The following is a 16,965-nucleotide window of genomic DNA, read 5'->3' as shown; positions in this document are numbered from 1 at the left end:
ACACCTCACCAGCCACCGACCCATAACTCACCCCACCCTGCCCAACCGAGCATCAACCGATACCTCCTCCATCCCCCCAGAGCTCCAGCCCTCCCGGGTCTCTCCCGGTTACATCCAAGGTACGACGTGCTATGGTATGGAATATCTCTTTGGCTAGCCTGGGTCAGGTGTCCTGTCTCTCCTTCCTCCCAGCCTCCCCTCCTCCCTGGCAGAGCATGAGCTCAGAAAAAAGGCCTTGAACAAACCAAACACCCGAGCAGTAACTCAAAACATACTTGCTATCAGCAATCATTCCCAGCCAGAAAGTCAAAACACAGCACTGCACCAGCTACAAGAAGGAGAAAAAATGACTGCTACTGCTCAAACCAGGACAGTCATCAATGTAAAAAACAAATCAGGCTCTTTGCACTGTTCTGATAAGGTCTGGATAGAACAGGGTGTAGTCAGTGCTTGCCTGAAAGTACCAATTGCTCCAAACCTGTGCTATAAGTTGGAAAGGAGATTTAAGAAAGATTATTTTGATGTCCACCTGTTGTGTGGAAAGGGAAGTATTGCATTTTTAATTTTTCTGAAGTAGGTGTTTGATCCTATTCTTACTCTTCTCTCACTTTGATTGACGCTTGTGACCAAAGTTGATCATTTTGATCCGCACTATTAGATTTTTATATATTTGTGTTCCAGTTGAAGCATTATTACAGCAAACCATGGCTGTGTTTGTCTTCTGGAGCTGATGGTTGTACAAGGAACAGCTAAAACTCTCTTTACCTCTCCTGAAAGGCATGGCAAGTTCATCAAGGGACAGACTGCCTCTTCAGGGGTATTACCTGCAAAGACCCCAAGCTGGTGTCCCTGTCAGTTCATCCTGGGGGTTATGAGGACACTGTCTGCCCTGCACCTATCCTAGCAGAAATAGTAGCTTCTGATGAACCCTGACCTGCAGCAGCGGAGGAGGAGAATTAGTAAGATCAGATCACAGCTTGCTCTTGTAGGTGAGGTATCCCTACCAAAGGTCATTTAATTTTAGCTTGTTCTTCCCTACATGGCTTACAGACCCAACCTGTGCTAATTAGGGCTTACAATAACCCCTCTCTCTCTCTCTCCCTGTCACCCTGAAGTTTCTTGAGTGGGAGGTTATTTTTTAGAAGTGGTTTACTTTGTGTTAACTTCCCGGGAGCAAAGAGAGTGGGAATTTTTATGGTTTTCTTCGCATACATTTTCTTTAAATGCTACATAACAGAGGATTTTCAGAAGCACAAAGTACCCACCCTTGCTGGGTTTCCTCCTCTTAATGAGTCCAATGGCCCAAACTGGATCTGTACAGGAATTTCATCTTAAAGGAATAAAAAGTAAAGGAATGGAAAGCAATTTGTGGTTGAAGGCAGTGTAAGTAGAGCTTAATCTTAAGAGTACCCATTTATCCTTGGATGATGAAGGACTATTTAACACCACAGGTTGCCAGGAACAGAGTAAAACTGAAAGATCATCTGATTCACACCCCAAAAATGAGGGTGAGGTGGCTGGAAAAAAATGGGTGCAATGTAGCACAATTGTGGCTACTAGTAACACTAGCCACAGCTACACCATTATCTGTTTTACTTTAAATTTTGTGGCTGTGGACAGCAAAGTATGTCTAATCGCCATTTGCTAGATTTATAGCTTGGTATGCGATGTGTTTGCCATAAATCTTCTAGAAGGATGATGGCTGAGGCAGCTGAAGTGTTCATGCTAGTCCACGAATCACTTCTGCCGAAGGAAATGTGAGAACTGGGCAGCCTCCTACTGGTAGCATGGAGATACGAAAACAAAATGAGCAGCAATGCTTTGATGTAAAACCTGCAAAGCAGAAAATTTGGAGAAAACAGAGACTGTGTTTCCAGGAAAAAAAACATATATTGTAAATCAAATTAAATGACCACCCAAATGCCTGATCTTGCACTGAACTTCTTGTGTTATTAAAGCTCTGAATCTGAATGGAAGCAGGGATGCATCTTGACACCTCATTCCCAAAAAGGATCTGCTAGTCATGTCTGCTCGGAACAGCTTGGTGAATGTTTAGCTTCTTTTAAGAACCAACTGGGAGACTGATGAGTTCGAGCTGGTTTTGCACAGACTTGTTTGAGTCTTAAAATGCATTTTCATCTGTCTGCACAGAAAAAAAAAAAAAAGGATTTAAATAAGAATTATTGAGATACATAATTTTAGATTAAAGGGGCATGCAGTATATTATTTTAGTATTTTTTACTGTGGAATACATTTGTATTTCTCCTGCACAACCCAGTTTTTTAACAAGAGCAGAGCAATTACAGGAATAGCCAGATTTTAGATGTTATCTTGTGTGAAGGAAAAGGGATGGGTTATTAAAGTGTATAGCTTCCTTGAGAGATGCAGTGCTCTAATCCTGTTTTTCACATCTTAATTTTAGTGACTGCATAACTTACCTTCATAAGATGCTCTTAATTGAACATTTCAGTAGAATTGGAATAAAGTCTAATATATCTGGGATTCCTCCTCCACTCTTTTAAAATATGATGTGAAATTTATTAGTCTTAATGTACATATCCCAGAGATAATTTTTTTTATCTTGTAAATCAGTTTCTCCTCATCTTTTTTATGGCTTTTACTTTCAGATTTAAAGAATAAATAAATTATTGGTTGAAAAGTCTTTGTTGTTTTGCAGTAGAAAAGGGAGGGGGGCAGCTTTATAAATGTGAAAGGTTTTTTTGTTCTTTTTTAATTATTTACAAATGCTGAATTAAAGGACAGTGGAGTTTAAATTATGCATTAAATTAGCATCTTACTGATGGAAGACGCTCAAAGAATGTTGGAATTTTTAAATTGCTATGAGCCAAATTCAGCCACAACTTAATAGTTCTATTGATGTTGATGAATTTAAGGAAGTGATAAAACTGGACCTATAGGCTTATTTTTCTTTTTGCTGTGAAAGGTAAGCATGCTGTTTCTGCAGTACTGACTATCCTTTGTTTGAGAGTTGACCGGGTATACTTTGATCCTTTTTTAGAAAAAGAATTCTCTGTTCTCCCTTAAAGAAAGCTTCCTGAGACCTGGATCAGATTAAGGAAACTAAAGTGAGCACACAGAAGTGCTTGTTAGAAAGTGAAATTTATGTGCAAACTAAATGTGCCCTTGATGATAGCCTTATTGATCAAGCCAGGTTAATAAATCAGTTCTATCATGCAGCACTGTTCAACACTCCCAGGCTGATCTTGGTTTTCTTTTCTTTTTTTTTTCTTTTTTTTTCTTTTCCTTTTTTTTATGTGCTTTGTGTGTAGGCAGAGAACATGCACTTTCCTGCCACAGAGCATGTAGTACAATTGAACCACTGAATTCAGAGGCCTTGCATGGAAAATGTCGGCATCCAATACATCAAAAGGGATATTTTATAGAAGTGGTTTAATCCTGCAATAGGAGCCTAAAGTGACAAACTTTTAATCTATAAGTATCTATAAGTATTCCTCTTTATATTTCTAAGGCTATGGCATTAAATTCGTGGTCCTGAGCCAGCATTAAATTCATGGTCCTGATTGATAAGAAATACATGGGAAATTTGGGGCAAAAATGCAACATGGAATGGCTTCTGAACCTATCAATGGTCAGCATTTGCATTTAAGATAAATGTTTAGTTTTCATTCTTCAGTAGCTTTGCCAGTACGCAAGGGTTACATCCTTTGTACACCCTTGGGATTCTGGTCTGACAAGCACTTCCATTATTACCCATATTTCCTTTTGCCCTCTGACAAAAAGCACTTATGATGAACTGGATTTATATGCCTCTAAAACAGGATGCCTGCAGGATCTCTGAGAGCCCTCTTGCCTTGCAAAGTGCATGTTCTCTGCTGTACGTGCTGCCGCGTTGTTCCTGATGTTGCGCGTTTTCTCCTCCGTTGTGAGACGATTTTGCATTCGTGGCTTTGCTCTGATTTGGGGTTGATCTGCATGCCAACCGTGTTAGCAGAGGAGGTTCTGCTCAGGCTAAAGTGGGGCTTCTGTGCTCGAACCCAGTGTCGTGCGCTGATGTCCCTGGTGTCCTGGAGCAGCAAGTGTCGCAGCCGGGACCTTGGTTCGATACCTCAGCTTCGTTCCCTGATGTTCTCGCTGAGAAACGAAGGCAGCTGGGTGAGTACCTGAGCCTCTGCTGGTAAAATTTGCCAGGACAGAATACAAAGTGGCATTTATTAAGCGCTTTTTGTCATTCCGTGGTCCTGCTTTCATTCCCAGCTAATGCCAAGCAACTAACTGGTAGCACTGGTGTTAAGAGCAGTGGTTATCCTGGCCTGTGCAGCCACCAGAAACAGATACCACCTGTGGTCAATTCACAACCTTCTTTTATCCCATCTTTTTCCTCCCTTTTCCATAATCTCGTTCCTCTGCTTGCCTCCCCAAAACTGCAGCCAATTTGTATAGTGAGCGTTAGAAAGAGTTAATGACACATGCTTCTGAGGATATAGCAGCAGTTTACCCATTCACAGTTCAAGTTATCTTCCTGTACATTGTCAGAGCTTGGGAATTTGACTGACAGTCAGCAGTTCTTGGCCTGGCTACAGCTCAGGCCTTTACCTCCTTTAAAGACCTCCTTAGGTCTTTAAATCCTCTGAAAAAAGGGGATGAATGCAGACTGTATCCCACTGCTAAGCCATGTGTCTTGCCTGGAGGCTCTACCTTAGTGCTCCAGAACTCACACTGGCTGGTGGCTTGTTGCTGAATGGTGTTTAAGATGCAAGTATTGAATTATTCTCTCCTCTTGAAAGGGAATTAAGACTTCTTTTGTCTTTTATGCAGGGTAGCAACATTTCTTCTATGAGTTAACCATATTATCCTCTTTCTCACTTCTCCCACATTAGCTTTGGAAAGAGAAAAACAGTACTGTGTCATTGCAGAATTGCCTGGTGATGGGAACTGTAAGGTAGATGAGTTCTCTCCACCCATGAGCAGGTTCTTGAATGAGGTTTAACTGCAGGACAGCTTTCTCTATTCCTCTTGCTTGCTGGCATGTCCATATTTCTCAGGGTTTTAATAGACTGCAGTACATCCATCTCTTAAAACAAGTTTAATTTCTGTAGCCCAGCCCAACAGCTAGTGCTAGGGATATACTGCTATCATCAGTGCATCTTTAAAGACGCTATGTCCATCTTTAAGAACTTCTTTGGCCATGGACTAGACTCAGAAATATGCTTGGGATCCAGTCCAACACAGTATAGGAATTTACCCAAGCTGAAGCTCTATCCCTGTGTGGTTCAGATTTTACATGCGTGCCCCATGCACACAAATAATATGTGTTTCATGCAATATTTAGCAGCATGAGCAAAAAATTAGACCATAAACTCTTTGGTGCAGAGACCACTAAGCTTTTTAGAGTACCAGGCACGTTCAGGCTTAAAACCCAAACAGGGCCACCAGTCATTACTTGTTAGAGCGAGGCACAGCTAACAGCTTTAAAAGGAATTCCCTCATTAAATTGAAGTTGCTTTTACCCATGACAGGCCATAAAACCTGAATCCGTGGGAGGGAATGTTTACCTCTATGCATGCATGTGTCTTAGCCTTTTTCTTTTCAATGGGGACAGAAAATAACGTGGGTTGCATATTGGATATGTTATCTTGGTATTAAGCTGCCATTCCCAATCTCTTTTGGATAATTGGAACAGAGAATCACTACTTCTCATCCATCACTTTAAATGAAGGCTTTAGTAAAATTATTTTGGTCACTGGGAACCACAAATAAGATCCCTCTATCCAGATTGGTTCTTTTTTGTCCATGAAACTGTTTGAATAGATCTTAGCATGCTGAGCCATAGCAGGATGTATGTCAGGAGTTTTACAAGCCTTTGGAGAAATTGCTCAAATGCATTTATAAGGACCTCCCAGGAAGTGTTTGGTGGTGTTCAGCCTGGGGAAAATTTTATTGCAATTTTTATTGTTGGATTTTGTTGTTGTTGGCTTGGGGTTTTTTAATTCCACTAACATACTCTGTAATGCTGCCTGTAGTGCAGTAGGTTTTGTGTTTCCATTGATGTCAAAAAGGTCTTACTAAAACTTTAGGTCTTATTTCTTCTAAGATTTGTAGAACTTTGGACTTAAAGTCAGACTTAGTTGCAGCTATACCTCCTGAACACCTGATAGTAACCATGTTAATTGATGCAGTGTAGACCAAATCGCTAATTCGCAGTCTTTAGCACCAGCTGATTGCTGTGAACTCATGAACTTTCTCATGGATAGTCTGAGAATCCCCATGAAGTTAAAGGTTTTTAATGCTTTAATATAATAAGGTTCAGTGGACCAGCTGTACACCAATTACTGTTGCCTATGGGCCATGGTTTATGACTGAGCTACAAAAAATCGACAACCTGGCAACTTGTCTGTGTTAGTCTCATGTAATTTTGAAACTGTTCCATCTTGTTCCGTTCTGCCTGTACATCTGTGTTGCAGTTAATTTCCTTAAAACTGGGAGATTGCTCACTGCTGGAGTTCAAAGTGGCAGGCGTGAGGTGAAACGCAAGCTTCAGTGAAAATTTTACTTGCTCTTCACGGTTATTTCAAACAAAAGAGGGGAAGAGAACCTCAGATTTGGTTTTGGGGTACTCCCAAATAGCAGACACTGAATATTTTAGGGGTGCTACAAAGATTGCTTTAGTAATCTTTGTAGTCTGCCATGGATTTCAGGCAGTTAAATAGCCAGTACTGCTGTTGACTAGCCAAGCTTCAACAGACCTTTTAGAAACCTTCTTGTCTTTTCATATAGACATTTGGCAGTATTTTAAAATGTATACCCAGTAGATTTTATAATGCATTTCCTTTTTTCGTGTGTTTTGTGCTTAATTCAAACAAGCGTCTGACATGAAAGCTAGAGATGAAAGTGTAACATAGTACAATTAGTTTCTGTGAAGTCTGTGGATCACTAATGGAACACATCTCTTCCCCCTGCACAGCTATCATAATACAGACTATTTTTTGGTCATTTGTGTTGTACATTAAAAACATCAAATAGAGAGCTGTCGTGTGCCTGAGTGCATGGACACAAAGTTCCTTTGTTCAATAATGTTGGAAATAATTTTGCTTTCCAGATACGCAAATCAGTAATTGCTGCAATCGGATCAGAGACATGTAACACTTGTAATGTAACCCTTCATGTATTAAGAAAAATAATGCAGAAATTAGATCAGAGACCAGATGTATATGGCGTGTTGTGATTTCATACCAACTCCTCTCTAGCTCTTTCTGAGCAAATAAATAGACGCTGAAGAGCACATATGGAAAGCAATGTCCTGGACTTGTGCATTTGCATCCACTAAGACTCTAAGAAGCAAGGTTTGTGAGTGTATTTAGTGAAAATATATTTTTTTTAAAAATAGCATTTTATAGAAAAGGAGGAGAAATATTAATTAACAGAAGACCTACAAAGTTTCCCTCTCCTCATTAATGCTCAAAGTATGGAATTTAGATCTAGATTTGGGTGCTAACTCCACTGGTTTCAAATGTGAGTGTCCGGTGCTCTAGTTTTGTGGAAAGCAAGCTTTCAGTTGCAAAACAGGCAACCATGTTTTTGTAGGATTTAGAAGAGCTGGGTCATGTAATCTCTTTCCTACCAGTTTGATGTAGAACATATGGGTTCTTTTAAAATTATATAATTTGTGTAATTCTATATTATTTAAGGTACAGGATTTTTTTTTCTTATTCTTTATATTGACACTGTTTTAAAATAGCTTGGGGATGTAACAAAGTTACACAAGATGCTGCACATCTTGACAATGCCACACAATAATGAGAAGCATGTATTTAAACCCACTTGTAAAACACAGTTCATACAACAAAGAAATCCAACCACAGATGACACAGGTGGAACATGTGGGGCATGATAGAAGTTGCAAATCTTCCTGTTATGACAATTCATAAAAATGCTCAGTTCTCTATACCGCATTTACTGTTTTTAAAAGCTTTGCTTTGGAATAAATACTCGTGTTTCTGAGAGAAGTATCTTAGCTGATACATACGCAGAGAATGCTGGTGTTGCTTTTTTTTCTTCTTTTTCTATTTCAGAGTGCTTTGACCACTGTTAAACAATTTAGCTAGATCCAAAGGGTTATATGAACCAGTAACATGAACCAGTAAACCACCAACGCATTATATCTTCCTTTGTCAAAGACCTTGTACAATGTGAAAGCTAAAGGTTTTCAGATTAAGCCTCTTCTCAGGAAAAATTATAAATAGAAAGCATTTCAAAACTGAGATTTATTTTTTCCCCTCCTGCCCAACAACAACAACAAAAAGATTCCCAAAACCATGGAAAAGAATAAGTTGATGCATTTTGAAAAGAAATAATAATTTGCACAGAAGCTGAAAATTCTAACTTCACGATTCCATACAAAAGAAGACATTAAGAATGACATTTCCTTGTAAACATCTGTATTTAATGAAGTATAACATTTTTAATGGGGAAAAAATTCCAACTGTGGCATCTGGGAGCAAAGAACAACATATCAAAAACCCTGTTCTCCATCAAGGTCTGCACCCAGGACTGCTCACTCCCAGAGCCCAAGGAGGATAAAGCCCAGGTGGAAAAGGGAGTTGGTGATAGCAGATGTCAGAAGCATTTGGATGAAGGAGGGAGTGTTGGAATAAGGCAGAAGGACTAGCAGGCATGTTGGTAGGGGAGAAGGGAGGGCAGGAGGAAGCAGGCACCTCAATGGCTTTAAAGTCACAAGGAATGACTGATGGGCTTGGGAAAGGTGTACATCTATTTGCAGAAGACATAAATGAGCCTGCTAATGACCTCTTTTCGTGGGGTGATTGAAGTACTGATGATAGGGAAAAAAGCTGCTGTTGTTGAGAGAGATTTCATTGGTACTACGTGACCCAGGGCATTTATGGAGTCACTATACCCACATCTCAGAGCTAAATTACTTCCCAGATGTAAGGCAAACAAGCGATCACTCAGACTGGTCTCCTGTTCTTTATGGCTTCAGTCCTCAATACTCTTTCAGCAATAGGCAGCTGGTTCCGTTTTCTTGGTTTAGAGTTTCTGACACCAGTAAAAACAAAACAAAAAACTTTTAAACTTCCAGCAATGAAATACTGCTGCAGAGTAAAATCAACAAGACCTGTTGTAGCACCCTTGTTCTCTACAGGCCTTTTCTCAGAAAAAGCATGGTTGTTTAGTAAGATCCCCTAAAACTGCAGGGGGGAGAGGGGGTCTGCCTTAGCATTTAAATTCGTGTGATAGTTTCTTTATCAAGAAATCTCTTTCAGATCATATCCTCTTTGATGATTATTCAGCCCTGATCCTTCCCCTGCTTTACAGTTATTTTAACATCTCTGAAGAACTGCCAACATACCCACTTTAGTGGCCAATGACTGTTATGCTGCTTTTTTTTATTGGCATTCACTTTTCAGGGTTGACAGACAATAAATACTAAGACTTCTCTTTACTGTTCTACAGTAATTTGTCCTGCGGTTGTAAATAAGTCTCTCTTGTTCTGCCTTCTGCTAAACAAAACTCACTATTTTTGGAAGAGCAAATAGAAGAATATCCCGTTTTATGTAAGCTGTGAGTGAATGGATATTACCATATTTGTCAGGGTTGTTTTTTTTTTCCAAGGCAAAAGAAGCAACTTAGTTCTGAAAAAGCTAGTTTGCTGTGGATTTTTTTTTAAGATGGATCTATTAAATTTTCAGAAGGGATTTGGTTTTTTTTTCCAAATATTGTATTTTCCATGCAGACATGTTATGCAAGCCTGGAGGAGAATGATTTTTAAAGATCTTAGGATATCCTCTTGGACTGTAACAAACAAACAAGCAAGCTACTAGCTATGATGAACCATAAGTATTCCCAATAGCCTAAACATTTTTACTCTGTGTATCTCTCTCTCTCTGGCAGACACCTTGCATTTCCAAGACAGAAAATCAGCCTCAAGGACTTGCAACAAGCGTCAGGTGGGGACAGACACCCATCAATCAGTCCACGCCCTGGGACACTGATGAGCCTCCATCTAAACAGATGAGGGAGAATGAAAACCCAGGTATGTTTCTAATCTTATTTGTAATTCTACAAGGGAAAATCATTCTAAGCAAATTCAATGCATTATGTCCATTTATCTCCATAAATTAGACTTCATTGTGAACCCTTTCATTATTCTTTAGCAATTTTTTTCTCTCATTGTAAAGACCCCTCAAGTTTCTTCTGTGCTGGAGCTAATGTGAATGCATTAAGATGCCTGCAAGTTCATTAGAGGGGGTTGGGTTTTTTTTCTCCTCTGCCTTCACTAAAGGAAAAGGCACTCTGTGATACTTTAAGACCTCTTTTATGTCTAGAACTACCTGAAATGATTTTCAGCTTCCAGACACATATCATACATTGTGTTACTATGCCAGACGCCTAATTACAATCTCTTTGTAGTGGCTGGAGCACCATTATTATACGCACAGAATGTTTGTCAGGGAGCTGTGAAAACATGGTGGGGAAAGAGGTTAATTTTCTTGGAAGCATGCGCTTAAGCTGCGTAAAGTGCAAAATACGTAAAACCACAAACATGCCGCATGTCACCTGATGAGTATTTTAACAATCGCGCTCACATCACCATAGCAATTTTATGCACTTACTGGCTTGCAGCAGCTCCAGACCCTGGACCGATGTAGGGACAGTGAAGGAGAAGGACGTGTGGGTGCACTTAGGAAGCAGGCACGGGTACGGGAGGGGAAGGCTATGGGTGTTTATTCTTGTTCTGTTCTCCCTCGTGCCAAGCCCACCACCATTGCCAGCCTTCCTTCGTGCCACAGGTGCAGCGCCCTGGGTCACCACGGTGGCAGCAGGCAGCCAGCCCGCCCTGATCACGCACTCCTATGGGATGACACAGCCTCCCACCTTCAGCCCGGCTGCCAGTGTCCAGGCACCCGTCATCGGTGTCACGCCTTCCCTCCCTCCGCACGTCACCCCTCAGCTCCCACTGATGCCGGCACACTACCAGCTCCAGCCGCAGCCCTCCCAGCCCCTCAGCAACATGGTGGTCAACCTCCAGAGCCAGCCCTTGTACACCAACAGCCAGCCCCTCAGCATGTCCTCCATGAGCGGCGTGGGCCCAGTGGCTCACCCAGGCCCTGGGCCGGTGGGCAATGGCCACCTGGCCTGCCCCATGCTGCCACCGCCGCCACCGGCCCTGCCTTCAGCCGCCCTGCCCAGCAGTGCACCTGCCACCAATGGGCAGGCGGCCACCCCACTGCCCCCCAACACGGCGGGGGGCCCGGACAACACCAATGGGGTGCAGATGCTGCGGACGATCGGCGTGGGGAAGTATGAGTTCACGGACCCCTGGCACCCCAAAGGTAAGGCGCGATGGCTCGGTCTTGTGAGATGTGGGTGTGGAGGGATGAAGGGGCTGGGGATGGCAGCAGAGCCCTGGGAATCCTGCTGTTGTCTTCAGGCCCACCAGCCCAGCTCCAGCATCTGTCTGCACGCTTCTTTTCAATACATAACTTTTATGAGTTGATTATGACAAAAAACAGCGAGTTAGATTGAGGGAGGACAAGCTGTAGGTGTATTTTGTAATGAAAAACAGCTTCCAGGCCCATCAGATAAACTCATGTTCCCAATGGTAAAGCAGCCATCATCCTGCACCTCTCCCTTTGAAACGCACACCCGTGTTCCCATCTGACTGCTTTCCTCCTGGCTTCAGTTGTGCATTAGCCACAACACTAAACTTCTTCTTCAACCATTGTGCTCTCCCCCAAGCCAAGTGCAAGTAACCCTGCTGACTGAAGCTGAACAAGCCAAAACATTCATCATTAAGGGGAAAATTCTTCATTACTAGCTTCATTGGGCTGAAATGCTGCAGAACAGCCTGAATGAGCATTCTGAGAGGTTGACCTTTTCTGATAAGTACTTTTGTAAATGAGCCACACCATTGCGTCACGTTGGAATGTTATTTACAAGTATCTTACCCTAGACACTTCAAAAACAACCACACTCTGTGTATTTAGTTTCTAATTTCATTTGCAGAGTTTTCCCTGCCTCCCTTTAATATCATGACTCTGCCTCATGTGCAGGTAAAGTGAAATGAAGCTTACGAAAATGTGAATGCAGACCTATTGGCAAAATCAATGAAATTGATTTTTAAAAAACCACCACCTTCATTAAGACTGTGATATTTTATGTATACATTTGTATTCAAACACAATCCATGTGTAAATTATTTACTTGCCACAAGCTATTAAGTCCTATAGTGTAGCTCTGTATTAAAGACAAGGAATCTTTATTTAAAATGATTAGTCCAACAGCTCTTTCTGATCATTACATAGATTGTACTTTGGTATGTGCAAATCCTTACCAAACATATCTTGAAAAGGAGTTCAGGCACAAGCTCAGCAATACTTCTCTAAAGCTAAATATTTGGACTGCTTTTAAATTTTCAACTCTAAGCCCCAATAATGATGAGAATGCTTGCTGGATGGTGAGCTTCTGAATTTTTCTCTAAGGTATAGATGGGCTTTAAGTGATACTGACCCAGTCAGGTAGCCAAAAATTGACCAACAATTGCTATATAAGAGTTTTTGTTATTTTTTTCCCTTTAAAAAGAAAAATCAATCCACAAAAGCAATTTGTCAAGTGAGGTTTATAAGTTACAAATCCTTGATTTTGGAGAAGGAGGGAGAGGAGAGATTTATGCTCTGATCCTGGTAGACTGAGCTGTAGTGGTTCTGCTGGATGTCTCTCTTCTCCATGGAAGCTATTTGTCTTCTGAAAGGCATCATCTCCACTTTTCATAGCCACCTATCCCAATTTACTGCACTGGATACTCAGATACATGATCAAATTAACACAATTTAAAGGATTACTTGGTGTCATTGGAGACGTGCAGATATACAATACAAGGGAAAACACATAAGCTTAAACCACTTTCACTGTGGTAATTTGATCACATATCTGAGCCCTAGTGACACTAACCTAGTGAGACAAATGAGCACGTCAGTGACTGCACACTTGAGGTTAGGAATACTCTTAAAATGCCTTGCATACACGGGGCCAGCAGCATCAGCTGTTATTTATTCTTCCTCCATCAATTAACCTTCAGCATATCTCTGGCTCACAGATGAAGTAAACTTCAAATCAGAGCCTAAGTAAAAAGACTGTAAAATATTTAATCACTCTTTTAATATTTAATTTGCAAAATAAGTCTTAGTCAGCATTCTTGCTTAACCTGCTGTAAACCCCAGTTTAGTCTAATTGCCCGAGTGTCACTGACTGCCAAAAAGGCATTCATTAGGTCGAGGAGAGCAGTTCCTTACTGGAGGAACTGCTAGACATGCCAGACCTACCTCTGGTCTGGTGTTTGGAAACCTGTGTACCTTGGAGTGGCTAATAAGGAGAATATTAAAGCAAGCAATACTTCCAGTCCATGACAACTGCTGACACATTAGCTGTACCATGTCTTATAAACTGCAAGCTAGACAACTGTTTTCCCAGGGATTAGTTAGCTTCTCTATGATCATCAGCTATTGAGTTATTCCCCTTCCTGTAGTGGTTAAAAGCAAACAGACATAAGGTAACAGAGCATGCATATACAAATTTCTCATAAGCAGGACTTGGTTTATAGGGAAAAAGCAATCTCTTCCTCCATTTCCAGTCTTAAAAGCCCTTATGTCTAAAGCTATAATTTCTTTTGTCAAAACTCAAGTCAGAGAAGATGCAGGTTGGGTTTCATTGTTTTGAATGAAAGAATCAGGAAAGAAAGGCAACTGGGTGTCGAACCAGATCTTAAAAGCTTACTAAGATAGCGTTCATAATATAAACTGTATATTTGATCAGTTGCTAAAGCCTGGCTGATGTCAGTCTTACGTGATGGCCACCTTGCTCTCCAGGAAGGAATGGAAACTGTGAGACAGTATTAAGCTGTTCAAACAGAGAAGTTCAAACTAGTTCTCTATGAGTTTCATTTAAATATTCTCTCTTCCTTGGGGAACCTTGGACAGTATTATAATAAGAGCCACTGCTAATGGCCTTAAGATCTATCTCATTATCCTGAGATACTCTGTATTATTATTTCACTTGACAATCCAGTCTTGTACAGGTTTGGATAATTGCCCAACTATCCCTTAAGTGAAAGAGCAGTTCTTGCTGGTTGATATGATAAGGTTTCTTATATTTTTAGACTTTATTAGGGAGCTGCTTGAAATGTCATGTTTTATTTTCTGTAATTACCTTTCATTTGGCTGTGTACATGTTTGGGCCCTATTACACTGTATTCATGCAGAACATGGTTTCTCGGTTGGCTGTTTCTAAACCAAAGTAAACAAATATGTTGCCAAAAGTTAAAGGTACTGCTAGTTTGCCATCTCATTTGCAATAGGTCAAGAGATCTCGCTTACAGAACTGAAAGAGTCGAGTCATTTCCATGGCTTTGCAAAAACCACATTTTGGTAACAAGAATCATGATATAAACCAGATATGTCATTCTCTTTACAGTGTCACAGCTAATTCCTACCTAATTCCACTGAAACATCTTGTAAGATAGAGAATCTTCTTGGTCTGGATGGTTCTGTGAAGGGATTTTTTTATTGCTTCTGTAATATGTTAAATATGAATGTTAAGTTTAGCTGCATGATCCATTTACTTAGTGAATTTATAAAGCATTCATATTATGAGAGGCATAAATAACATTTTAAAGTAATTACTGCTTTTAGCAATGTGTGAAGAACTGTAGAGCTGCCATGAGAAATGCATGGGATCTTTCACCACTCAACAGCAGTTTTGAGAGGTGTCTGGTTTGGCCTGTAGTTACTCTTTGGATAGGATTTATGCCAAATACTCCTAGCTGACTTCAAAAGCCATGTCACCTTAATGCAGACGTGTAACCTAATATTTTAGAACAGAATCAGTCCTTGTTTATCCGCATCCTACATCTTGCTCTCTAATCTGAAGATTAAGTGCCAGGGCAATGAATAAAGCAGAATATTCAGAACCATGAAGGTGTTCATTGTGAACATACTCAGGGAAGATCCCCAGAATCTTGCGTAGCCAAATTTTTATGTGGCTTCTTCAGAAAATACAGAGTTACAAATACTATTCAAACATCATTTAAGTGTCTTCAGGCTACATGATGTGCCAGCAAAAGTTGTAGCTTGTACAACATGCCTGCAGAGAAGAGAGAGAGTCGGAAATCATCCCTTTGATTTCTCACGCGAGGTACCAGTATCTCGTGCCATGGCACAGTGACAGAGACCAATGTGTATGTGCCTGCCAATCTAGCTAAGTCAAAATGGAGAGAAATTAATCACTTTGATGAAGGACTAGAAGAGATTGGTTTCCTTAGAGAAATAACTGAGCAACTAAGATTTAGTCCTTGATTTTTTTCATAGGGCAGTATGCTTCTTTATATCTGAGACATGTAGTAAATCCAAAACTGCACTCTTGTTGGATAGCCCTGCTGTATGTAGGACATAAACATTTCAGTGTGGACTCTTGAGATCTGTTATACATTTGAAGACACTTTCTTCATAAACTTGATGCACTTTTGAAGCACAGTTGCTAACACAAAAAATAAAAAAAAATACAGTTCATCATTGCAGTACTTTCTCCTGCAGTGTAAAATTAGCCATAGACATCATGGGTTTTAATTTGTGGATGTTCATGGGTAATATTGATGTTCGTTTCCATAGTATTTTTGTTCTATAGTTCTTTGGTTTGCAGTCCTTAACTAGTGGGGAAAAAAATCAGATGCTAATTAGCATTCAGAATGTAATAACTGTAGAAACATAACAATATCTGAAGTAAAATCTGAGTGTTAATCCTTGTAGCAGTAATTTCTTAACACTTCATTTTCAGGCATCACCAAATTCCATGAACTGAACAGTAACAAAGCTACAAACACTGTTGCATCATCGTGTATTGATTGCACCTTTCACACTTGACTTTATTGCATTGGAATTCTCATTAGACCTTGGACAATATTTACTTTCCTTAGTCATGAATAGTAACAAGGCAGCCTACAGCATTTTGTCAATAACCATCAACTTTTTCTTCACAAAAGGCCAAATTTTCAAAGGCATTTCATCTTGACCTGCAGTTCTTTGAGTGTTCCTAGTTCTAGACATGAATGCTGGGGGTGGAGGGGTATTTAAATTCAAAGTGGAACCTAGCATTTGAAATTCTAATAACATTAATTAAAGGATATTGTGTGTGGAAGACTCTAGACAGCCTAGAGTCTAGAGTCAGTTCTCTTTCTTGCACCAGAATACATGGCCTATATAACCTTCGGAAAATTGCCTTATTTTTATATTCATAGATATAGATAGAAAAATAGATAATTATAGAAATGATAGGTACAAAATTATATGTGATATTTTAGTATGTGTGTGTACATGTATATATTAACGTGTAGACATCCAGTTGTGGGGAAGTCTTCAATAGAAACCACAGTGCATTCCATCTTCTGTTTCTTGTAGGAGAGTTAGGTTGGCATGGACATCTGTTAGCATTGTACATGCTTCTTACTGTGTTTTCCTTAACATAGTCTTGATTTTCTCAGGCAGCCTAAGTGGTAGCAAGATACAAGATGACTAGTGATCATTTGTAAGCTCAACTTGGAAATGACACATAAGAGTTCACAGAATCACAGAATGGTTTTGGTTATCTGGTCCAGACCCCTCTCAACCAAGTCCACCTAGAACTTTTTTCCCAGGACCATGTCCAGATGAACTCTGGATATCCCCAAGGATGGAGACCCTACAACCTCTCTGGGCATGTGCTTCGTCACTCTCACATTAAGAGTGTGTTTCCTGCTGTTCAGAGGGGACCTCCTGTATTTCAGTTTGTGCCCATTGCCTCTAGTCTTGTCACTGGGCACCACTGAAAGAGACTGGCTACATCTTGGCACCTGCCCTTCAGGTATTTGTGTACACTGATGAGATCCCTCTAGGCGTACTTCTGCAGGGTGAATATTCTCAGCTCTGTCAGCCTGAACAT

General features: G+C 40.5%; 1 protein-coding gene across 2 annotated transcripts in view; it reads left to right on the top strand.

Moving 5' to 3' along the window:
* The window catches only part of KLHL29 (kelch like family member 29), a 399,407-nt gene that overhangs the window by 244,632 nt on the left and 137,810 nt on the right, over positions 1 to 16,965 (top strand). The window contains exons 1-3 of one of the 2 annotated variants that reach the window (XM_031046691.2): positions 3,955 to 4,134; positions 9,889 to 10,030; positions 10,788 to 11,330. In XM_031046691.2, the coding sequence (XP_030902551.1) occupies positions 3,955 to 4,134; positions 9,889 to 10,030; positions 10,788 to 11,330 (865 nt within the window). Of the gene's footprint in view, positions 1 to 3,954; positions 4,135 to 9,888; positions 10,031 to 10,787; positions 11,331 to 16,965 lie in introns of those variants that run through there. The other variant, XM_034061213.1, reaches the window with a different exon arrangement.

The sequence above is a fragment of the Melopsittacus undulatus genome, chromosome 3 (genome assembly GCF_012275295.1).
Source record: "Melopsittacus undulatus isolate bMelUnd1 chromosome 3, bMelUnd1.mat.Z, whole genome shotgun sequence".
NCBI lineage: Eukaryota > Metazoa > Chordata > Aves > Psittaciformes > Psittaculidae > Melopsittacus > Melopsittacus undulatus.
The sequence above is the reverse complement of the archived record's forward strand: the minus strand, read 5'-3'. Positions and strand labels throughout refer to the sequence as shown.